Consider the following 17,536-nt stretch of genomic DNA (forward strand, 5'->3'; position numbering starts at 1 on the left):
CAGTTGCAGGGGCTGTTGCTGGCACCGGTGGGTTGGGAAGCAGCTGGGCCCGGGGGCCTTGCGGGGGGGGAAGAGGTGGCGCAGGGCGGGCCCAGCATCCTGGCTGCATGGGACTGGCCATGTTCTGCTGGGGGGAGCACCACAAGGCAGCCAACACCTTCCCACCCCGGGGAGGGGGCACAGGCACCCCGAGCCTAGCTCCCTCTGCTTTGCCTTCACAGGGACCAGCAGGTGGCCATGGCTACAGGTCTGGGGTTCCTGAGGTGCAGGGGCTGGTGTGCCCCCCCGCACGCCCACAAGGCTCCGTCCACACCCGCTCTGCAGGCAGCAGGGCACCGCAGGTGCGGTGAGGGCCTGCTTAGTGAACGCACGCCACGAGAGCCCTCGGGATGGGATCCTGGCTCCGTCTGTGGCTTTGGGCTGCTCCATCCTCCTGTGCCCCGTCCTCCTCTGCCCCGTCCTGTGCCCCGTCCTCCTCTGCCCCGTCCTGTGCCCCGTCCTCCTCTGCCCCGTCCTCCTGTGCCCCGTCCTCCTGTGCCCCGTCCTCCTGTGCCCCGTCCTCCTCTGCCCCGTCCTCCTGTGCCCCGTCCTCCTCTGCCCCGTCCTCCTGTGCCCCGTCCTCCTGTGCCCCGTCCTCCTCTGCCCCGTCCTCCTGTGCCCCGTCCTCCTGTGCCCCGTCCTCCTGTGCCCCGTCCTCCTGTGCCCCGTCCTCCTCTGCCCCGTCCTCCTCTGCCCCGTCCTCCTGTGCCCCGTCCTCCTGTGCCCCGTCCTCCTGTGCCCCGTCCTCCTCTGCCCCGTCCTCCTCTGCCCCGTCCTCCTGTGCCCCGTCCTCCTGTGCCCCGTCCTCCTCTGCCCCGTCCTCCTCTGCCCCGTCCTCCTCTGCCCCGTCCTCCTGTGCCCGTCCTCCTGTGCCCCGTCCTCCTCTGCCCCGTCCTCCTCTGCCCCGTCCTCCTGTGCCCCGTCCTCCTCTGCCCCGTCCTCCTCTGCCCCGTCCTCCTCTGCCCCGTCCTCCTCTGCCCTGTCCTCTGCCCCGTCCTCCTCTGCCCCGTCCTCCTGTGCCCGTCCTCCTCTGCCCCGTCCTCCTCTGCCCCGTCCTCCTGTGCCCCGTCCTCCTGTGCCCCGTCCTCCTCTGCCCTGTCCTCTGCCCCGTCCTCCTCTGCCCCGTCCTCCTGTGCCCCGTCCTCCTGTGCCCCGTCCTCCTGTGCCCCGTCCTCCTGTGCCCCGTCCTCCTCTGCCCCGTCCTCCTGTGCCCCGTCCTCCTCTGCCCCGTCCTCCTGTGCCCCGTCCTCCTCTGCCCCGTCCTCCTGTGCCCCGTCCTCCTGTGCCCCGTCCTCCTGTGCCCCGTCCTCCTCTGCCCCGTCCTCCTGTGCCCCGTCCTCCTCTGCCCCGTCCTCCTGTGCCCCGTCCTGTGCCCCGTCCTGTGCCCCGTCCTCCTGTGCCCCGTCCTCCCTCTGTCCGAGGCCCTGGCGCTGGCCGTCCTCCCCCGTGTTTAAGTTAGGATCTGGTTCTCTGAAATCTGATTTCAAAGACTGCAGCTCTTTCCAGCGCATAGGTTTGTGTCTCTGATTTCACACCTTCCTGGTTTGCTGGAAGCAAATGAGGATCTGAGTGCAGCGGGGCGGGAGCTCATTCTGGGCCGAGGGACAGCTGTGCAGCAAGGCCGCCACGCGAGGCCTGTGAGGTGCCAGGGGGAGGGGGCAGGGCGGGGGGGGCAGGGGTGGGGGCAGGGGTGGGGGCAGGCAAGGGGCGGGGGCAGGAGGTGGGGGGCAGGGCGGGGGACAGGGGTGGGGGCAGGGCGAGGGGCGGGGGCAGGAGGTGGGGGGCAGGGCGGGAGGAGGGGGTCAGTTGGTGGGGGCAGGGCGAGGGGCGGGGGCAGGAGGTGGAGGGCGGGGGGCGGGGTCAGGGCAGAGGGGGGCTCCCCGTGACACCCCACTTCCCAGAACAGTCACCAGTCACTAGGGCATTTGAAAGGTGTCTGTTCACTTACCACACTGTGTGTGCACACACCACACACACACGGAGGCACACACAGGCACACTCACACCACCTCTCCAGAAGCTTCCCCCAGCTCCCCTGGCAACTCTCGCCCACTCCAGGCCTGCCCCACTCTTCTTCTTCCCTGCCCGGCCTCCCCCCCCCCACCTCTGCCCACGGCTCACTGCAGGGCCTGCTCCGGCCCCTCCTCACACGACCACACTCCCCCAAAGAACCAGGGGCATTTTGTGCACTGTGTAGGACTTATAGCCCACCCCCCACCAGACCCCCGTACTGACCCTCAGGACCTGAACTTCCTAGGTTCTAGACTCTGCATGTGTGTGTGTGTGTGTGTGTGCGTGCGCGTACACACACGCGTGTCATGCCGTTTTGGTTACTATGGCTCTGCAGTGTATTTTGAAATCAGGTATGGTGAGATCCGGTGTGATCAGGATTGCTTTGGCTATTTTGTGCTTCTGTAGAGATTTTAACATTGTGTGTGTGTGTGCTTCTGCTTCTGCCCTTGGGGAGGGCTGTTCTTATCTCTTTACTGTCACCTTCATGGCGTGTTGCAGCAAGCAGAGGTGAATGTGTGAATGTGGCACTCACAGCGTCCTGTCCTGTGGTTGTGAACAACTGCAGTTGCACCCTTGTGTGTGTGTGTGTGTGTGTGCGCGTGCACATGTGTGCATGCACGCCAATACTAGGGCTTGAACTCGGGGCCTCACACTCTTGCTTGGCTTTTTTTAGCTCAGGGTTGGTGCTCTACCACTTTGAGCTACAGCTCCACCTCCAGCTTTTTGCTGGTTTATTGGAGATAAGTTTCATGGCTTTTCCTGCCCAGGCTGGCTTTGAACTGCGATCCTCAGCTCTTGGCCTCCGGGTAGCTGGCATGAGCGGTGTGAGCGGCCGGCCCGGGCCGCGGTGCCTCTGCGGTGGGCTGGGCGGGCGTGTGCTGCAGGCGGCGGTGTCCCAGAGCCCTGCGGCCCTCCGGCTGCAGCGGCCTTTGTTTTCAGGGGAGAGCGCAGGGGCAGTGCCGGGGTCACGTCGGGGTGGTGCGGTGCACACGCAGGCCGTGGGCGGCTGTGTCTGGTGTGAGGCGGGGTGGTGCACACATCCATCCATCGCAGTTGAAGATGACGAGGAGGGAATGTTCCTGTGTTTAAAGCATTCCCTAGGAGGAACCAGTGGCTGGAAGTTAAACATTTTGGCTATTAAGAGAGAACAGAAAAACCCCACCTGCCCATTCAATAGGGCAGCAGTGTGGCGGGGGGGGGGGGGGGGGGGAGGGATTCCTCTGGCAGCGCGTGGTACCCATCTTCCCGCCCCGGGCCGGCCCACTGCCCGGTGCCAGCTCTGCCAGCCCAGCTCGTCCCCGGGGACCAGCCCGTCAGGCAGGGGACCTGGACTCCACGCTGCCTGGAGTCCCTCTTCCCACCCCCCACACCCCACCAACCGTCAGAGCCCCAGGATGGCGCAGTGCTAGGAAGCCAAGGCAGCCACTAAGATGGAAGAGGGGAGGGGCCTCCACCCCATCCCAGAGCCCTGTGTCTCCGCCTCTCACACACATACGCGCAGTTAGAAAAGGTTCAAAGGTTGTCAGCCATCCCTGTGGATGAAGGAGGTGGAAACTCCCCTCTAAGGAGGAGTCGGAGGAAGTGGGGGTGGGGAGGGGGTCCAAAGGCATTCAGAGCTACTTTTGGTATAAAAAGTAGGATATCAGAGCTGTCTCAAGAATGATTGATTGGGCCTGGGAAGGTGGCTCAGTGGTAGAGCGCTTGCCTTGCATGCATGAGGCCCTGGGTTCGATTCCTCAACACCACATAAACAGAAAAAGCCGGAAGTGGTACTGTGGCTCAAGTGGTAGAGCGCTAGCCTTGAGCTGAAGAGCTGAGGGACAGCGCCCAGGCCCAGAATTCAGGCCCCACGACCGGACCCCCCCCCCCAAAAAAAAAAACCAAAAAAAAGAATGATTGATTGGTAAATGTGACCAACCAACCTCTCATCTGTCCAACCACGCAGCCATGCGAGCATCTACCCAACCAACCCACCATCCACCCATCCACCCACCCACCTGCCTACCCATTCATCCACTTATCCACCCATCCACCCACCCACCCATCCATCCACCCACCCACCCACCCACCCACCCACCCATCCATCCATCCACCCATCCACCCATCCATCCACTTATCCACCCACTCACCCATCATCTATCCATCCATCCATCCATCCACCCACCCACCCATCCATCCATCCACCCATCTACCCACCCACCTGCCTACCCATCCATCCACTTATCCATCCATCCACCCACCCATCCATCCATCCACCCATCTATCCATCCATCTATCCATTCTTCCATCCATCCACCCACCTATCTCTCTATCTACATATCCATCATCTATCCACCAGGCAGGGGTGCGGTGCACACGCAGGCCGTGGACGGCTGTGTCTGGTGTGAGGCAGGGGTGCGGTGCACACGCAGGCTGTGGGCAGCTGTGTCTGGTGTGAGTCGGGGTGGTGCGGTGCACACGCAGGCCGTGGGCGGCTGTGTCTGGTGTGAGTCGGGGTAGTGCAGTGCACACGCAGGCCGTGGGCGGCTGTCTGGTGTGAGTCGGGGTGGTGCAGTGCACACACAGGCCGTGGGCGGCTGTGTCTGGTGTGAGGCGGGGTGGTGCAGTGCAACGCAGGCCGTGGGCGGCTCTGGTGTGAGTCGGGGTGGTGCGGTGCACACGCAGGCCGTGGGCGGCTGTGTCTGGTGTGAGGCGGGGTGGTGCACACGCAGGCCGTGGGCAGCTGTGTCTGGTGTGAGGCGGGGTGGTGCAGTGCACACGCAGGCCGTGGGCGGCTGTGTCTGGTGTGAGGTGGGGTGGTGCGGTGCACACGCAGGCCGTGGGCGGCTGTGTCTGGTGTGAGGCGGGGTGGTGTGGTGCACACGCAGGCCGTGGGCGGCTGTGTCTGGTGTGAGGCGGGGTGGTGCAGTGCACACGCAGGCCGTGGGCGGCTCTGTCTGGTGTGAGGCGGGGTGGTGCAGTGCACACGCAGGCCGTGGGCGGCTGTGTCTGGTGTGAGGCGGGGTGGTGCGGTGCACACGCAGGCCGTGGGCGGCTCTGTCTGGTGTGAGGCGGGGTGGTGTGGTGCACACGCAGGCCGTGGGCGGCTGTGTCTGGTGTGAGGCGTGGTGGTGCGGTGCACACGCAGGCTGTGGGCGGCTCTGTGTGAGGCGGGGTGGTGTGGTGCACACGCAGGCCGTGGGCAGCTGTGTCTGGTGTGAGGCGGGGTGGTGCGGTGCACACGCAGGCCGTGGGCGGCTCTGTCTGGTGTGAGTCCGGGTGGTGCGGTGCACACGCAGGCCGTGGGCGGCTCTGTCTGGTGTGAGTCCGGGTGGTGCGGTGCACACGCAGGCCGTGGGCGGCTCTGTCTGGTGTGAGTCCGGGTGGTGCGGTGCACACGCAGGCTGGGCAGCTCTGGTGTGAGGCGGGGTGGTGTGGTGCACACGCAGGCCGTGGGCGGCTGTGTCTGGTGTGAGGCGGGGTGGTGCGGTGCACACGCAGGCCGTGGGCGGCTCTGTCTGGTGTGAGGCGGGGTGGTGTGGTGCACACGCAGGCCGTGGGCGGCTGTGTCTGGTGTGAGTCCGGGTGGTGCGTGCACACGCAGGCCGTGGGCGGCTCTGTCTGGTGTGAGGCGGGGTGGTGTGGTGCACACGCAGGCTGTGGGCGGCTCTGTCTGGTGTGAGGCGGGGTGGTGCGGTGCACACGCAGGCCGTGGGCGGCTCTGTCTGGTGTGAGTCCGGGTGGTGCGGTGCACACGCAGGCCGTGGGCGGCTGTGTCTGGTGTGAGTCCGGGTGGTGCGTGCACACGCAGGCCGTGGGCGGCTGTGTCTGGTGTGAGGCGGGGTGGTGTGGTGCACACGCAGGCCGTGGGCGGCTCTGTCTGGTGTGAGGCGGGGTGGTGTGGTGCACACGCAGGCTGTGGGCGGCTCTGTGTGAGGCGGGGTGGTGCGGTGCACACGCAGGCCGTGGGCGGCTGTGTCTGGTGTGAGGCGGGGTGGTGTGGTGCACACGCAGGCCGTGGGCGGCTGTGTCTGGTGTGAGTCCGCGTGGTGCGTGCACACGCAGGCCGTGGGCGGCTCTGTCTGGTGTGAGGCGGGGTGGTGCAGTGCACACACAGGCTGTGGGCGGCTGTGTCTGGTGTGAGTCGGGGTGGTGTGGTGCACACGCAGGCTGTGGGCGGCTCTGTGTGAGTCAGGGTGGTGCAGTGCACACGCAGGCCGTGGGCAGCTGTGTCTGGTGTGAGGCGGGGTGGTGTGGTGCACACGCAGGCGGGACGGGTGTGAGGGGAACGGGGTGAGCCGGAGCCCCCACCCCGCCCCTGCCGTGCGGCTCATGTGCCTCGGCCCAGGCATGTGCAGACGCCCCGAGGGCTCAGGACGCCCCTGGGCTGAGGCCTTGAACCAGATGCGTGAGAGGCGCAGGGCAGCACAGACGCCGCCACCGCCACCGCCACCGTGCCCTGTGGCCCCAGCGGGCGACATGGACTCCAGTGGAAGGGGAGGGGGAGCTCCATGGGCCTTCCTGGCTCCGTCCCTGCCTCCCCTCCCCACTCCCTCCCCTCTTCCCCTCCCCCATCCCTCCCCCATCCCTTTCCCTCCCTCCTGGAAACATGGGAGATGAGCCTCAGTCCGGTGCAGTGGCTCACGCCTGGAATCCTCGCTACTCGGGAGGCTGAGATCTGAGGATGGAGATTTGAAGCCAGGCAGGGCTGGAAAGCCCGTGAGACTCTTATGTCCCACGAACCACCAAAAAGCTAGAAGTGGGGCTGTGACTCAAGTGGTAGAGTACTAGCTGTGAGCAAAAAAGTCCAGGGACGGCATTCAGTCCCTGAGTTCAAGTCCCAGGACCAGCATGCATGCACACACACACACACACACACACACACACACACACACACACACACGTGCTGCTTGTTCATTTCATTTACTTTTAGAAAACAAAATGAAGTTTTGTTGGGACGCTCTGAATTTTTTTTCTTTAATGCTGGCAACAAGTTCGAGTTGAAAAACCAAAACTTTGTGCCAAACAAAATCTGCGCGTGCGTAGCCGGCCAGCCGTGTCCTCCCCGCCCCCCCCCCCCCCCCCCCCCCGGGGAGGGGACGTGCCGTGTTACTTCTCAACTTACAAACTTTTTAAGTGTGCCTTTTCATTTGGAACCTTCTGTGATCTCAGAGTCGTGGGGTGGGACTAGGTGGGCCTCATGTTTTCCGTCACGCAGGTGGGTAAATCGAGGCATGGTGGTGGATGGACGGTGGGGGCTACATGGTGTGGAGGGTTAGTGGCAGAGCTGGGCTTCCCTTTCAGGACATCTTTTCTAGGGCGCAGCGCCTGAGAGGAGTCGAGTGGAATAGTCAGGAAGTGAGACGGCTCCGCCGCTTTCACACGTGGCCTGTGCAGAGCACACACGTCTCCCGTGGCCTTGGCTTTGACGAGCTGGCGGTAGCTCACGCTGAGTCCCTGTGAAAATGGACAGGAGAGAAGGAGGCAGAGAATCGGGAGAGTGAGGCCAGGCGCCCCGAGGCTCAGAGCGCTGGGAGGAATCCGCGCCCCGTCCATGGGGAGGGCCAGGAGCCATGGCTGCCCCCTGGGATCTGGGGACGTAGTTGGAGGCCTGTGGCTCCCATCTCCCCTCCCTTCTCCCCCCCCATCCCTCCCTCCTGCCTCTCCTCCCTCCCCGGCGGCTTCCGGAAGGCCCGACGGCAGCCCCTGCGTGCCTGTGTCGCTGTACAGGTAGCCTGCCCTATGAGTACAAGATCGTGATCGCCGGCAACCACGAGCTCACCTTCGACCAGGAGTTCATGGCGGACCTCATCAAGCAGGACTTCTACTACTTCCCGTCCGTGTCCAAGCTGAAGCCCGAGAACTACGAGAACGTGCAGTCACTGCTGACCAACTGCATCTACCTGCAGGACTCGGAGGTCACCGTGCGCGGCTTCAGGGTGTACGGCTCCCCGTGGTGAGTGCGCCCGCACTGGCCCGGGCGGGGCCGCCAGGGCCTCCCGTCCCTTGGGGGTGGGGGGGGAGCCGAGGCCTGGGGCGGGGCGGGGGCCTGCCTCGGGAGCCGTGGACACGGGCTGCCCAGGTCCCTGTCCTCCCGGGGTCACCAGTGAGGGGCGTGCCGGCCCTGTCCTCCACCTCACACACAGGCAGGGCTGTCACCTCCAATCCGCAGGGGGGAAACTGAGGCACAGGGAGAGCTGGCCGCAGTCGGGCTCCAGAGCCGTGTTCAGGTGTTGCCTGGCAGCACCGGCCTTCTCGCTGGCTCACCCAGCCAGCTCGGAGGCAAGATGGGAACGGCCCGGCCCCACTGTGTGGTGGTCGGGGAGAGCAATCAAGATCATGGGGAGGGAGGTGAGGAGGAGGAGGATGGTGAAGAGGAGGACGGTCACAGTGAGGAGGTAGATGGAGGCGATGATGACAATGGCAACAGTGGCCATCCTGCTGGTGCTGGTGGTCATATTGGTGATCACGGTGGTGCTGGTGGTGGTGGTGCTGGTGGTCATATTGGTGATCACGGTGGTGCTGGTGGTGGTGGTGCTGGTGGTCATATTGGTGATCACGGTGGTGCTGGTGGTGGTGGTGCTGGTGGTCATATTGGTGATCACGGTGGTGCTGGTGGTGGTGGTGCTGGTGGTCATATTGGTGATCACGGTGGTGCTGGTGGTGGTGGTGCTGGTGGTGATCCCGGTGGTAGCGGTGGTTATTGTTGATGGCGGTGGTTGGTGGTGGTTGTCATGATCATGTGGTGTAATGGCAGACAATAGCGGTGGGAATGAAGTATCTTATTTCTGGGCTGGGCCATGGAAAAAAGCCGCCATATGCATCCTGTCACCCCCCCCCTCCTGTGAGAGCTGGCATCCCCTGTTCTGCAGTGGGCAGATCCAGGCCCCTCTCTGAGTCTCAGCTCCCTTCTCTGCAGGTGGTCTTGGCAGGGCGTCTCCCTATGGGGCCTGAGGTGCCCCGAGGCTCATCGGTCCTGAGGATGGGCCTTGCTCGCTGTGTGCCTGGGCATCTCTCCCACATGGCCCTGTCCCCCGGGTGTCACTCCCCACAGCCCTGTCCCCCAGACATCCCTCTGGCATGGCCCTGTCCCCCGGGCATCCCTCCCCCACAGCCCTGCCCCCCGGGTGTCCCTCCCACACGGCCCTGTTCCCCAGCTGCGTGTCTGGGCATCCTTGGCGCACAGTCCTGCAATGGGGTGCTCAGAGCACCAACGCTTCCTTCCAGAGCAGCACTGTGCGCTCCAGAGCCCCCCGGACAGCCTCTCCCACAGCCCCTGGGCGCGCCAGGCCGGGGTGGGCCCAGCCCCGCGGGTCTCTGTCCTCGGAGGCCTTGTCCCGGCCGTGCAGTCGAGGAGAGGATGTGCTGACATCCAGGAGGGCTCACCAATGGAGGCACCAAAGGAAGAAGGGAGTGGGGGAAGCAGGGAGGACCTCCGTTTATGATCTGGATTAGTTAGACTCTTGTCATGAACAGTCCCAAGGCTTGGCCAGGCATGGTGATACATTCCTGTAATCCCAGCTCAACAGGAAGCAGAGGTAAGAAGAATCATGGCCCAAGGCTAGTCTCAGGCCAAAAGCATGAACACCCTGCCTGATCAACTCAAAAGCACAAAGGGCTGGGAGTCTGGCTCAAGTTGTTGAGCGCCTTCTCTCCACGGAGGCTCCGTGGCCCTCTTGCTACCCTGCTGTGGACCAGAAGCTGTCATTCAGAGGTGACCAGGTCTCCCTGAGACCCAGCTGGGTTGGGAGTAGGCCTGGGCAAGTTTCACTAAACCTTCAAGTGTGTGAGTTAAGGGTCTGCATCTGCTTCGATACTAGGTAGCAGGATTTGAACTCAGGGACTCATGCTTGCTTGGCTGGTGCTCTACCACTTGAGCTACACCTCCAGCCTGGCTTTTTGCTGGTTATTTTGGAGATGGGATCTCACAGACTTTTCTGCCTGGACTGGCCTTGGTTCCCCAGGTCTCAGTCTTGTGAGTAGCTAGGGTTACAGGTGTGGTGGCCACTGCTTCTCTGCTGTGTGGCTGGTGAGGCTGGGCTCCTGCACTGTAGGGAGTTGGGTGTGTAAGGCAGGCTCAGAGGCGGGCCTGGCCAGAGGGGGGCCTGGAGGCCCCGTGGGCTGTGGTTTCCTTGCTGGGTGCTGATGGGTGGGCCTGGGGGGGGGGTAGCTCCAGTCCAGCTAAGGGGCCCACTGATGATTCCTGCTTTGGGGGGGGGGGTGGAGGCAGAGGGGGAGGGGAGAGTGGGGTCAGCTGAGGCCCCAGCGTGGGCCACGCCCCCTCCAGGCTCCAGTCTGTGCCCTTCCCGCTCCACGGCAGAGGCCGCAGGGTCCTCCTCTGAACCTCAGTAGGCTAGGCCTCCATCGTAGCCTAGCCGGGGAGGTCCGGGGCCCTGGGTGCAGAATGACCTTTTCCTGACCTCCCAGTGGCACCCCATCCTTCCCCACGTGGTTCTTGCTTGCAGGGCTCAGCTGTGGACCCACAGTGAGCTCAGGCCTCCATTCGCTGCTGGGCTCCCTGAACACAGCCAAGGGGAGGTTCTGGGGGGCTGGAAGGCTACGTGGGGTGCTGGGGGCAGAGGAGGAGGGATCAGGAGCCTGGGACGGGCCTGGCGGGGCTGAGCCAGAGGCTGGGGAGGGCACTGCAGGGCGGGCCGGGCACGGGAAGAGCGTGGCCAGGGGCTGGATCCGTGTCGCAGCCATCGCCCAGCTCCGGAGAGGGTGCGGGGTCTCCTCTCGCAGGGCACTCAGACCGCTCTCCACGCCATGTGCACACGTATGTGCGCATGTGCCTGTGTGCCCCGAGCGGTCGGCAAGGCGGAGGAGGAGGTGCGCGCGCACCGTGAGTCTGTCCTACCACACATCGGACGCACGTGAACTGAACAGCACCCGTGTGTCTGGCGTTGGATGCAGCCTGGCAGCCGCCTGTCATCGTGACCCTGATCCCGAGGAGTCGCTCTGCCCCGTTTCCTTGTCCTTTAAAAGTTCTTCCAGTGAACGCTCGCGTTTCAGAGCAGTTTGGGGTTCACAGCAAAACAAAGTAGAAGGTAGAGATTTTCCATGTTCCCTTGTCTGCCACGTTTGGCAAACACACACACACACTGTAGGGTTACGTAGGGCCAGATGTAGCTACATATGATATCTATTAGATTTGTGCGGGTACTGGGACCCACACTCAGGGCCTGAGCACCCTCCCTTCATTTCTTTGCTCACGGCTGGCACTTTGCCTCTTGAGCCACAGCTCCACTTCCAGCTTTTGACCGATCAATTGGAGATAAGGGTCTCAGGGCTGTGAGCCGCGATCCTCAGATCTCAGCCTCCTGAGTAGTAGATAGGATTATGAGCCCTCGGGCCTGGCTTTTTGCTTGTTTTCAGGACTCTCCGGTCTTGTGGCCTGCGGTGGTGGTGGATTCTTTCCCCCTTGCTCTGTGTGTTTCATAGAACAAGTGTGAAACAGCTTCTGCATCCTTCCTTTCCAACTCTAACGACCCTCGTGCAAGCGCATGAATGCCAGATGCCTGGCATGTTCTATCTACGTTTGCTGATGCACAAAGATATAGACGTGTGGATGGAGATCCCCCCCACACACATGCGCACACACATGCATGCACACGCATGCACACACACGCACACATGCACAGCACCCAGGTATCAGATTACGCGGGTTTTCAGTTTGAGTCGAGCTTCCTATCTGTGTTTCTAAGTGTTTCTGCCACTGGCCCCCACCAGCCGTCTCTCCTTCCGTTCCTGCCCACGCTGGGTGTGGGGGAGTTTAGACTTCCGCTGGTCCTGGTGGGCGTGTGCTGGGGTCACGGTGGGGGTTCCGTTTAACACCCCCCCGTGAGGGGGGGATGGGACCCTCTCACTCCTTTGCCTGTGTTAGAAAACATGTGGGCTGTTTGTCTTTTTCCTCACAGATTCACGTGTTCTGAATGGGAGCCTTGCCTCTCCCTTCCCTGCTCCGCCTCTCCCTCTCTAGAAGAGGCTCAGAGGCCAGTGTCCTCCTTCCAGAAGCATCCTCGTTGGCTCGCCCCTGGGGCCATGATTTGTTTCTGGTGGCTTTGCCTTTAGTGGAGAGTGTGAATTCTCCCTGGGAGCGTAGTAGTGTGGTAGTGGTATTGTGTGGTGGTGGGGTAGTATGGTGGTGTGGTACTAGTGTAGTGGGGGAATGGGGTCATGGTGTAGTGGTGTAATGGTGTAGCAGGGCAGTGGGGTGATGTGGTAATGGTGTCGTGGGGTACTGGGGTTGTGGGTGGTGTGGTAATGGTGTTGTGGGCTACTGGGGTTGTGGGTGGTGTGGTAGTGATGTAGTGGGGTAGTGGTGTGTAGGGCTAGTGTGGTGGTAGGTTAGCATGGTAGCGCAGTAGTGTGGGTAGTGCAGTAGTGGTATGGTGCAGTAGTGGGGTTGTCAATATCTGAGCACTATCCTTGAGGGTCATTTCTCTTGTTTTTGTTTTTGTCATTTGTGGGGCTTGAACTCAGGGCCTGGGCGCTGTCCCTGAGTTCATGTTGCTCACGGCTAGCGCCACAGTGCCACTTCAGGCTGTTGCGTGGTTCATAGCGATAAGAGTCTGATGGAAGCCGGGCGCTGGTGGCTCACGCCTGTAATCCTAGCTACTCAGGAGGCTGAGATCTGAGGATCGCGGTTCAAAGCCAGCCCAGGCAAGAGAGACTGTGAGACTCCTATCTCCAATAAACCACCAGAAAACCGGAAGTGGCGCTGTAGCTCAAGTGGTAGAGCGCTCGCCTTGAGCTGAAGAGCTGAGGGACAGTGCCCAGGCCCAGAGTTCAAGCCCCACGGCCGACAAAAAAAAAAAAAAAAAAAAAAGAGTCTGATGGACTTTCCTGCCTGGGCTGGCTGTGAGCCGCGATCCTCAGATCTCAGCCTCCTGAGTGAGCCCACACCCAACTGCCCCAGGTGTTTTTTTGTTTGTTTTCCTGACTCTTATTTCTCAACGAATCTACCCAGACCAAACTCCAGTGTCTAATACACTGGCTCATTCTAGTCCTGAATAAACGAGTGGATGGTCAAGCAGGTGGAGGACTCAGCTGCAGTCCAGGCCGGGCCGGGCTTCCTGTGCACACGACCTTGCAGCGCCTGTCTCCCGGCCGCTTCCCGCCTCCCTGCCTCGGCGCTGGACCCCGTGGCGGGCTTCCTGCTTTCCTGTGCCCTGTGTGCTCCCTGGGATGAAGGCCAGGCCCCCTGTTCCCGTCCCCTTGCTGTGGGTCTGTCCTTGCCCGAATGGGCACCCCAACATCTGACCACGTAGGATCAAGGTGACCATCTTGTCGGGCCCACCCCGACACTGACCATTGGATCGGGGTGCCTGCCTCTGGGCTGGGCGTTCGTCTTCCCTCTGGGCCATCGTGGCTGTGCGGAGCTCCGGGAAGCCCTTTCTCTTTGTTGGTCCCCACGGTGGCCTGTGCGTGGCCTTGGCCTTCTGTGAGAGCTGCCGAGGGGAAGAGGGAGGAGAGCGGCCCCGGTGTCACCAAGACTGTGCTCCCAACCCCCGAAACCACAAAACTTCCCTATACATGCCGCGCTCACCGACGGGTTTTGGATACATTTTTGTTGTTCTCATTTAACTGAAAACGGCCTTGATTTAAAAAAAAAAAAGCCAGAAGTGAGGGGAGGATGGGGAGGAGGGAGAGGAGTGGGAGGAGGGGGAGGAGGGGGAGGAGGGAGAGGAGGGGGAGGAGGGGGAGGAGGGGGAGGAGGGGGAGGAGGAGAGGGAAGTTGGCACGAGGCTCCTCCATCTGCTCTCGTTACTTGTGGTATTTTGAAGGCAGGACTGGAACCTGCTGGGAGGTTCAGCCTGGGGGCGTGGCCGCGCCTGGCCTGCGTCTGGGCCTCCATCATGATTCTTGGCTTGGGGGATTTGGCTGTCTCCCGGCAGGGCAGGCCTGGGTCCAAGCTGGGGACCTGGGCCCCTCTCTCCAGGAGTTAGGGAACATGGACCACGGGTGGCCAGCACCCTGGCTTTTGTGCAATGACAGACTGGCCCCTTGTCCTCGGGGAATAGGCCTGAGGCTGGCTCCTGGGAGTGTCCAGGGCTGAGAATAAAGGTGGTATCTACATAGCCAGTTAGTGAAGCAGCGGAGTGTGGAAGGGACTGGGTACCAGGTACCGGCCTCGGCCCCTCCTCGCACGCTCACCGGGTCTGTCATTGCTTGGGCAGAGAACTCCAGGTCGCCTTCTGCAGAGCATGGGCTGTCTGCCGATGCTGAGAGGCTCCCGGGGGCGCCCAGGCCGCGCTGCAGCCGCTTGAATCCTTGAGACCCTCATTCCCACTTCAGAGATGAGGCCACTGAGCCCCAGGAGGGAAGGCCCCCGGAGAGGGAGCCGGGCTGGGGAGGGGGGATGCCCTGGCCTTCACACAGCAGGGCACCCCAAGAGATACCTCTTTAACAGGGGCTGGGGAGGGGGGATGCCCGGGCCTTCACACAGCAGGGCACCCCAAGAGATACCTCTTTAACAGGGGGTAGTGCGAGAAGTGTGGCGCGCCTGGCTCTTTCTCACCTCCTAGCGCCTTCCAAAGGAATGGCGGCCTGTGATCTGCCTTGGGGGGGGTGGGTCCCGGAGTGGGGGGAGGACCCAGGGTGGGGGTCCTGGGGTTGGGGGGTCCCAGGGCAGGGGGGTGTCCAAGGTGGGGCCCTGGGGCGGGGGGGGGGGGGGGGCTGGGTGGGGGTTCTGAGGTGGGTGTTTTTTTTTTCTGGTTCCAGGGCTTGAACTCTCAGCTTGCTTACTCATGGCTGGTGCTCTACTACTTGAGCCATACTTCCAGCTCAGCTTTTGGCTGTTTTGTTGTTTTGAAGAAATTGACTCAGGGCTGGGATGTAGCTCAGTGGCAAAGTGCTTGCCTAGCAAGTGCAACGTTTTGGGTTCGCTCCCCAGTACCAGGAAGAAAAAAGAAAAAGAAAGAAAGAAAGAAAGAAAGAAAGAAAGAAAGAAAGAAAGAAAGAAAGAAAGAAAGAGAGTGAGTGAGTTGGATTGTCCTGCCAGGCTGGCTTCCCCTCTGCCCTCGGCTTCCTGGGCAGCTGGGGTTACATGTGGGAGCGCCAGCACCAGGCTACTTTTAAGCATTTTAAATCTTCAGAAACAGGTCAGGTTTTCGTAGCCGGGCCATGGAGGGGCTGTGATCTGAGTTTCGCTCGGGTGGGGGAGGTGGACCCGGACGCCCCAGCCTGGTTTGGTGCAGCCCAGCTCGGGCGGCTGAGCCCTCTTTGTTCTTTCTCTCTTTGGTTGCAGTACTGGGTTTGAAGTCTGGGTCCTTCGCTTGCTGGACGGGCGTTGACCCGCCGGCCAGCGGCGCCCTCCTCCCTCTCCGCCCGGGGCCCAGCCCTTCTGCCCTGAGCCCAGAGCCTGGGGCCCCAGAGGGGACCCCGGGCCACCAGCGCCCGCCCCAACATGGGGGGACCGGGAGGGTGAGGAGGGCTCAGAACACCAGCGGTCCTGAAGCCCCCCCCCCATGACGCCCCGCCCCTCGCCCTGTCGCCACGCCCCCTTACCCTGACGCCACGCCCCTGACAGCCCACCCTCACCCTGAGGCCCCGCCCCTCACCCTGAGGTCCCGCCCCCTCACCCTAACGCCCTGCCCCCTTAACCTGACACCACGCCCCCTCAACCATGACGCTACACCTCTCAACCTAACGCCCCGACCCTCGCCCTGATGCCGTGCCCCACCCTGATGCCACTCCCTTCACCTTGATGCCACGCCCTCTGCTCAACCATGACACCCTGCCCCTCACCCTGCTGCCCTTCACCCGGATGCCACGCCCCTCACCTTGATGCCACGCCCCTGACCCGCACCCCTCGTCCTGAGCCGCTCCTCACCTTGAAGCCACGCCTCTCCCTGGTGCCACGCCCCTTACCCTGGTGCCTCGCCCCTTCCCTTGATGCCACGCCCTCCCTTGACGCCACGCCCCCTCACCCTGATGCAGAGGCCCCGCCCTGGGGGAGGAGGCCGAGGCCCTGGCCCCGAGGAGGCGGCCGAGGCCCGGCCCGGGATGGAGGCCGAGGCCCTGGTGGCAGGATTGGGATAGGCTGGTCCTCACGGTGCCGCCTATCCCGGGCGCAGACCTGAGTGTGCGGGAGAGGCCGGCCGTGGCTTCCGTGCCGGGGCCTGGGGCGCAGGCTCACGGGCGCTGGAGGCCCTGAAGGGAGCCGGCAGGGAGAGGTCGTGGGGGGTCCAGGAGGCGGGGGGCTGGGACGGCAGGGGCTGCCGAGCATCCAGAGCCGCCGGCTGGAGGTGACACCGTGTCTCTGTCCCTCGTGAGCCCCCACTGCGGGCAGAGCCGGCGCAGGAGGGAGGGCAGAGGGCAGAACAGCCCGCAGAGGAGGCGTGCGTTCGTCTGTGCCCCCAAGGGCGGCGGGGTGCGGGAGGGCTGCCGCAGAGTCCCAGGCCTTCCCTGAAGGGGGGCCGTGTGGAGAGCGGAGGTGACCCTCAGCCGGGCCTTCCTGCCGGGCGGAGGCGGGGCGGCCTGCGAGGCCTGCGCGTCGCCGGGCAGCCCGCTGGACGGCTCCCGGGAGGGCGAGCGGACGGGAGCCTGCGGTGATGGTGGGTTCTGGGGCCAGGATGGCACGGGGCGGGGGATGGCGATGCCCCTCCCCACACCCGCCCAGAGCCGCTGCTCCTTCATCCACACACCCCTAGAGCGAGCCCCACCTGCAGCCCGCCGCGGCCCACCCCTGTCTGTAGGGTGCCTGGCTCTGCCTTGGAAGAGCAGTGTGGCGGAAGCGTGGTCACCGGGCCACAGCGGGCAAGCCAGGCCTGCGGGAAGAATGGCCGCGGACGACGCGGAGAGGAGGATGCTGCGGATGGCAGGAGCCCAGGGCGGAGGCCTGGCGGTGGGCAGCGCTGTGCTCCGGGAACAGTAGCTGTCGGGGGACTGGAGGGAGTCGGGGTTGTCTGAGATCGTCTGGGGGGACCCCAGGGCCCTGTGTGGTGGAGGCCTGGGGCCACAGGGGCTGTGCTGGGATCGGGGCTGGCTGCAGCCCGGCTCAGGACCTCACCAGAACTTTCGGAGCTGCGTGAGGGGCCGGAAGGAAGCCAGGGGAAGAGGGGCGAGTCCCTGTGTGGCCCCTGCTCCAGCGCAGGACTGGAGCCCAGACCCCCTCCCCCCCCATTCCTGGCGTGGGGGGTGCAGGGTTCTTGGCTGGAGGGTGGGGCCGAGGAGACAGGCCGCAGAGGTGGGGGTGGGGGTGGAGGTGTGGGGGGGGTAACTGCGCAGGCCGGGGTGGGGCTCAGCCCGGTTGCACGGGAGGCGGGTGGGTAAGGGGTTAAGCGCCAGGAGACGGGCTACAAGGCCGGTGTGCTGGAGAAGTTTGAATTCGTCTTTCCCATGGGTTTATTCACATTCTAATTTTCAACTAAATGAGACATCTGTTTCAGAAAAGGAAAATTTGCGCTGGTTGTCATGGCAACTATCATTCTGTAAGAAAATTATTCCAATGGTTACCTTCGAACAGAAAGACAGAGATTCAGGACATCAAACTGTCTAGTGTG

At 63.2% G+C, this 17,536-nt stretch overlaps 1 protein-coding gene across 1 annotated transcript in view; it reads left to right on the forward strand.

Moving 5' to 3' along the window:
• Mpped1 (metallophosphoesterase domain containing 1) overlaps positions 1–17,536 on the forward strand; it is a 45,527-nt gene that overhangs the window by 20,320 nt on the left and 7,671 nt on the right. Inside the window, exon 3 of the mRNA XM_042698014.1 lies at positions 7,761–7,986. Within this exon, the coding sequence (XP_042553948.1) occupies positions 7,761–7,986 (226 nt within the window). The remainder of the gene's footprint in view (positions 1–7,760; positions 7,987–17,536) is intronic.

The sequence above is a fragment of the Dipodomys spectabilis genome, unplaced genomic scaffold (genome assembly GCF_019054845.1).
Source record: "Dipodomys spectabilis isolate Male_0828 unplaced genomic scaffold, ASM1905484v1 ptg000230l, whole genome shotgun sequence".
Taxonomy (NCBI): Eukaryota; Metazoa; Chordata; class Mammalia; order Rodentia; family Heteromyidae; genus Dipodomys; species Dipodomys spectabilis.